The sequence below is a fragment of the Sinocyclocheilus rhinocerous genome, unplaced genomic scaffold (assembly GCF_001515625.1).
Source record: "Sinocyclocheilus rhinocerous isolate Xijiao unplaced genomic scaffold, SAMN03320098_v1.1 scaffold1007, whole genome shotgun sequence".
Classification (NCBI taxonomy): domain Eukaryota; kingdom Metazoa; phylum Chordata; class Actinopteri; order Cypriniformes; family Cyprinidae; genus Sinocyclocheilus; species Sinocyclocheilus rhinocerous.
The window spans coordinates 265,638-271,637 of record NW_015631056.1 but is presented as its reverse complement, the minus strand read 5'-3'; the positions used below and the strand labels follow the sequence as shown (position 1 = coordinate 271,637).

Genomic DNA, 6,000 nt, shown 5'->3' with positions numbered 1-6,000 from the left:
CGATTCCGAGCCGATCCGTTTTGTTACCAGTGGCACAGGCAATAACGTCAGCCGCGCATTCTCGCTCTCTTCTCTCCGATGACCCCTGCTCTCTCACACACGTCTCATTCGCTCCGGTTAAATAGTGCTTGTATTGCATATTATTTTAGTCATTCTCGCAGGTTTCGCGCTTATACCAAAAGTGCGCGCACCACCACTGATCTATTAGTGGAGCGCACAATCCGCGAACTTTCAGTTCATCAAAGAATCCTGAAAACAATGTATCATGGTTTTTTACAAAAATATTAAGCAGCACAACAGTTTTCAAAAGTAATAATAACAAGAAAAGTTTCTTGAGGATCATGTGACACTGAGGACTGGAGTAATGGCTGCTGAAATTCAGCTTTGCATCACAAGAATAAATTACATTTTAAAATATGTTAGAATTATATTAGAAAAAATGTTAGCAATATTACAGTTTTTACCATTGTAATATTTTTATAATATAATAAACGGAAGTGAATTTATAATGTATATTCATTTTATACACATATTTTGTCATTTCATTCATTCGTCGGTAAGCAGCTTAGGTTTTAGAGATGTATAATTTTGCCGAATGAGGGAGAAGGTTTTGGATTTGTGTTGTTTGTTCAGGGAGTGAATCTTTGTGGAACATGTTTTTGATTTGAAGATCCTTCTTATCATGGATTTTGGGCTTTGAGCGCTATAAATACTTCATCAGTCATATCAAACAAAAGACTCCACATCATCAGGACTTCTTCATTCAAAAAAAAAAAAGCTATTTTCATAAAATCTTTGCACTTCTGATAGGGACATCATAAACCTGGTGAGAATACTGCCCCAACCTGATTAAACATTAAGCCTGAACAATGAATAAAACATATCAGATTCCTAAGTGTTTCCCAGTTAAAACCTCAAATATTTATGTGCTCACATCCCCCAACATGGTCAGCTCACCTGAAAAATGATATCTGTTTCAAAGGAAAGTGCAACTCTAGCCACGAGTCATATGCTCTTCAGTTGCTTTACAGAGTCACTGTGTCAAACTTTCATTAGGTTTCTGACACCAACTGACTTTGACAACCTATTAGCTCTCATATGAGCAGAGCCTCAAAACTATTCTGTGTGTGGGAATGAACTCAACCAACCTTGCATGAACCCATTCAACTCTGCATAACTCAAAATCACATAAGTACACATCCATGTTGTGTTTAGCTTCGATAAAATCAGTGAATTAAGTCATCAGACCCCCAGGCTTTGAGCTGAAGAGGCCATCTGTTTTTTTCACTACAACATCCATAACACAATCATCATCGGGTGGTTACACTTATTAATTGTTAAAAGTAAAATTGATAAGTGAACGATCTATTAAAAATATTAAACAAGGTTTATTTGGCACATTATTGGATGATGCTGGTCCTCTCAGCGTCCGGTTAAAACAGGATTGAGAAAATCACCAAATGAGTAGTTTTACCTCAATCCAGAGGCAGTTTCTGTGTCATTCAGCTCTGACTAATCTCTCGAAAAGATTGAAAGCACACATGTTCTCCCCTAAAAGCCATCCTAAAAAATGTAATAGCCCAGTATGCACCCTGGATCCCGCCAACTGACACACATTTTGAAACCCAGTGGTTCGTGTGCTCTCAGTCTGTTTATTGTGTAGGTGTTACATTTTAGTATGATTAATTATGCAGTGAGTGTATATAATTATGTATGTTTGTGTGTGTGTGTGTAGATGGATGATTAAGATGATTGATTTGAATCTTTTTAACCCAACAATTTGGATGGCAAATAATCTCACCGCAAGTGCATTTTACTGGATACGAGCCGTCCGTCTGACCTTTGCTTTCTGTAATGTTTCATTGTTATTGCGGTCTAATCCTCTCAAGCCTCAGCCATTTTTTTTCCATGCACATCCATATGCTCTCTGTTCTTCGGAGCATGGAAGGAGAATTACAGGGAAATTTCAATGTGAACAGACAGAAACAAAGAGACTCAGGGGGGAGGCTGTTTGGGACTGAGACAGAGGAGTTAAACCAATTAGAAATGGGTGGAAAGAACAATGACAGGAGATTCGCTGGCATTCCACTGCTGAGCATCATCAGATCTGAAGCCGCTTCTTTCTTAGCATTGTGAAGATGGCAACGAGACAAAGCGGGATAGTTTTTTTTTTTTTTTCACACCTGTTTCGTTTCATAACTAGATGGATGGATAAATAAAGGTTTGCAGTCAGATTCTCTCTTTTCGTCATTCTGATTTTCAGCTGGAGAGGAAAAATGAATGTCCTCAAAAGCCTCAAGCCAGAACATTTGTTCTGGTCCAGCTGAAAATAAGATATGAAAAAGAGCTAGGAAAAGAGAAAGCTCTTCTCATCATCAGTTTATTGAATATTCTGGTTTAAGCATCAAGCAATTATAAGCTCCTTCTTAAGATCCCTCAGTCATTTAACAAGTACAGTACACAAATTTTAATACAGCTGCTTGAGATTTTCAACAATATCACTATCACGTCCATGATGAAATTAATTCCTAAGTCTAACATTTGAAAGTTCCCATCATTTACCACCTTATTAGGTCTTTCATGAAAAATTTTCAATTAGTTGTTGGTTGTGTCTCATTTGCCTCGTGCCTCGTGCTGCGTGCTGTGAGTTGGACATGAACTCTTTTATTACTGAGTCTAATTTACAAGCAGATGGAAATTCATTTGGCACAAATCACTGGTTAATGCTTTGTTGATTGGCAGTTGCCATTTACCACTTGTATCTCATTTCGACAGTATCACTAGTCATGAAAGATTGTATTTCTCTCAGATGGACACTTTACATCACAACAGAGCTGGCTGTAGTACAATAGCCCTGATTAAAGGGAGTGGATGGATTAATGGTGATTGACTGAGCTGGCCTGAGTTGCCCTGAATGGAAAAGCCTAAACCAGGGCCTGTGATGGCTTGGGATTACAGAGTGCCTTCAGTTCACTGCTACTGTATGTGATTAAAAAAAACATGTACATTATTCTTCATTATTTTCATGTTTAGCAATATGTTGGCATATAACAAACACATGTGGGCATAATTTTTTTCATTATCATTTTTCATTATGCTTTTCAAGGCTAAATAATTTCTGGTATTTTAATTATTTTTATTCCTCATGAAGCAGAGGTTTGAAATGTCAGACGAGGTTGGATTTTACAGTGTAAAAAGGGGGGAAAAGCTCCAACAGATACAATGTTGCCAATGCCAAATAAAATTAAACCAGAAAATACAAAAAGAATGGTAGACACAATTAATTGCTCAAAACAAAACCATTGATATTAGTCCTATATGCTTTATCACAATACACAATTTTGAAAATACCATTTGTATTATATCCAATTCAATATCCTAATCAATTTAAGCCTGGACTCTCTTTCCATATGTTTTTAAGCAAAATGTTTTTAAGAGTATTCTTAAATAAAAATAAAAAAAACTTACTGCTTTACAATCAGGGGCAAGGCTGTATGAACTCTATCACAAGCCCTGTTTAAAATGAATTTTATTTCTTGTTTTTTTCAGATATGTCCTCAGCAAAGAAAACACACACATGTAAGTATAGTCTTCATGTAATAGTACATTCCTGTGGCCACAGATCTTTATGTAACACTCCATTTGCACGTAAGACCAAATGATCAGGGAAGCTGTTACAAAAGTAATTAAAGAGAGGAGGAGACTGTTTTAAGAAACTGAAACTATGTTGACACCCACTTTGACAGCCACCTCTTTTTTGGTTTAATCCGATTGTTTGTGTTAATGTGAGAAAGTGACTGTGATAATAAATGCTGGTTTAAAAAGTGCTCTCCCACCAACACCTATCAGTTTTCAATATAGTTTTATGTCCTAATAAGTAAAAGGGTAGTAGTACCTAGTAGTGCTGGGCGGTATACCGGTTCATACCGAATACCGGTGTTTTTGTTATGATATGAATTTTTAAAATACCGCAATACCGGTGTATGTCGCTTAAACAACGTTCGGAATGCGACACTGTTTGAAAGGGGACCCTTTTCACTGTTGCACTGTGGTGAGGGAACAGCTGTATGTGTTACTAAGCGTGAAAGTTCCGAAACTGAAGCTGTAGAACTAATAGAACATGATGACACGGAAGAACTCATCCACAATATCCACATTGACCGCCACAAATATCCACCGCCCCCTGCCATCAGCTCCCATATATATATATATATATATATGTATATATATATATACAGTATGTACATATACTCTTACATTTTCAGAACATGTACTGAAAATCTTTTATTTACATGGTTGAATCCGTATTTACCACTCTAAATAAATGTAGTTCTTTGTTTGTTAATTGATGTGCTAAGTGTCATTTCTTCAGTGTTGTCACATGAAAAGATATAATAAAATATTTACAAAAATGTGAGGGGTGTACTCACTTCTGTGAGATACTATATATACATACATGCATACACACATGAATATACATATACTGTATTTAAGTGTGTGTATATATAAAAATACAATTTGCTATTCTACATAATTTATCATTTTTGTTATTGCTGTTATTGTCATAAATATAACATTGTCTCTTATACTCAATAAAAATGTGTAGCCTATATATATATATATATATATATATATATATATGTATATATATATATACAGTATGTACATATACTCTTACATTTTCAGAACATGTACTGAAAATCTTTTATTTACATGGTTGAATCCGTATTTACCACTCTAAATAAATGTAGTTCTTTGTTTGTTAATTGATGTGCTCTACATGCCCTTCATAAATGTAGGTGTTTATTGAAACAGAAGAGAGCCATTTCTTGTATACTGGTGTCATGCTGAAAAGTTTTGCCAACATGACAGAAAAATGTTGGTCAAGGTGAGAGGAGCTGCTCAAGAAAATAACTGCTCACTAACGGGATGCTTCTGTGGTTTACCAACAGATACTTCCTGTTTGTGCATTAAATGATGTGAAATCTCCTTTACTGGATGAGATGTCCCTTGTGTACTTGAATGTACTGGAAGGAAAGTGTTATACTTATAAAGGGTGTGAAAACAATTTAAACTAGAAAGAGTATACTGTATTCACTGTTATTCCAGCACTTAGTTTCATATTGCATTCGGATTTGATTTATTCGTTCTTAAAAGAGAATTTGGTGTCACTGTGGGCGTTTGTACGCGAGTCTTGATGTTTGTGTTGGAGACACCAAGCAAACAAGCAGCAGCTGGGACTAGGAGCATGTATTAGCATGTCTGTCCTGCTGAAGTTAAACCCAGCCCAGTGAGTGATGTGTTCAGGATTGCAGAGGGATGAATTTTTCTGTGAGAGTGTCTCGCACAACAGAATCCCATCCTCACACTGCTGTCATACCCCGTGAAACATGAGATCTGCAGAAGCAGCTCCAGCATCTCTATTTCAACTATTCAGTCCTCAGTTGGACAGCATGTGGGAGATGTTTCTAGAAGATTGCGAGGCTTGTGTTTAGAGCAGTGGTTCTCAAACTATGGTCTGTGAGGTGATTGGCTGGGGGGGGGGAAACATTATTAAACTATGATAAATAAATAAACAATCTCTAATGTTTTGTGTTGTCGGCAGAAGAAATATACAGCATACAACTTTAGTTTGGAGTTTGAGTAAATGAACTGTCCCTTTAAGTTCACATCTTTGAAACATGTTGCCTGATGAGGTTAGCCAGCAGGTTCTTACCTAGAGCTTCTGTGTTGCATAATAGTGATTTTCACAACCGCAGAGATGGTTTTGCACGATACTTGGTTCAGTTAGCTGTGTGGCTTCTTGTTTGAGCAGACCTTTTGGCCATGGTGGATTGGAGAGTGTGTTGTGTGCTGTGCTGGGTTCTGGCCAGATCATTAGCATTCAGATGGCCCCGTTCTCCTCCGATTCAGCCAGACCTGTGTAAGGCTACATGCACACATATGGGTAGAATTTCAAATATGCCCTGTAGGCAAACACATGCAATTTAAAATCGCTGC

The 6,000-nt window shown here is 36.9% G+C and overlaps 1 protein-coding gene across 3 annotated transcripts in view; it reads left to right on the top strand.

Moving 5' to 3' along the window:
* LOC107741404 (nuclear receptor ROR-alpha-like) overlaps nt 1–6,000 on the top strand; it is a 35,009-nt gene that overhangs the window by 15,285 nt on the left and 13,724 nt on the right. For 2 of the 3 annotated variants that reach the window (XM_016554118.1, XM_016554120.1), the window contains exon 2: nt 3,550–3,579. The exons of the other annotated variant lie outside the window; for it this stretch is intronic. In XM_016554118.1, the coding sequence (XP_016409604.1) occupies nt 3,550–3,579 (30 nt within the window). The remainder of the gene's footprint in view (nt 1–3,549; nt 3,580–6,000) is intronic. 3 annotated transcript variants of the gene reach the window in all.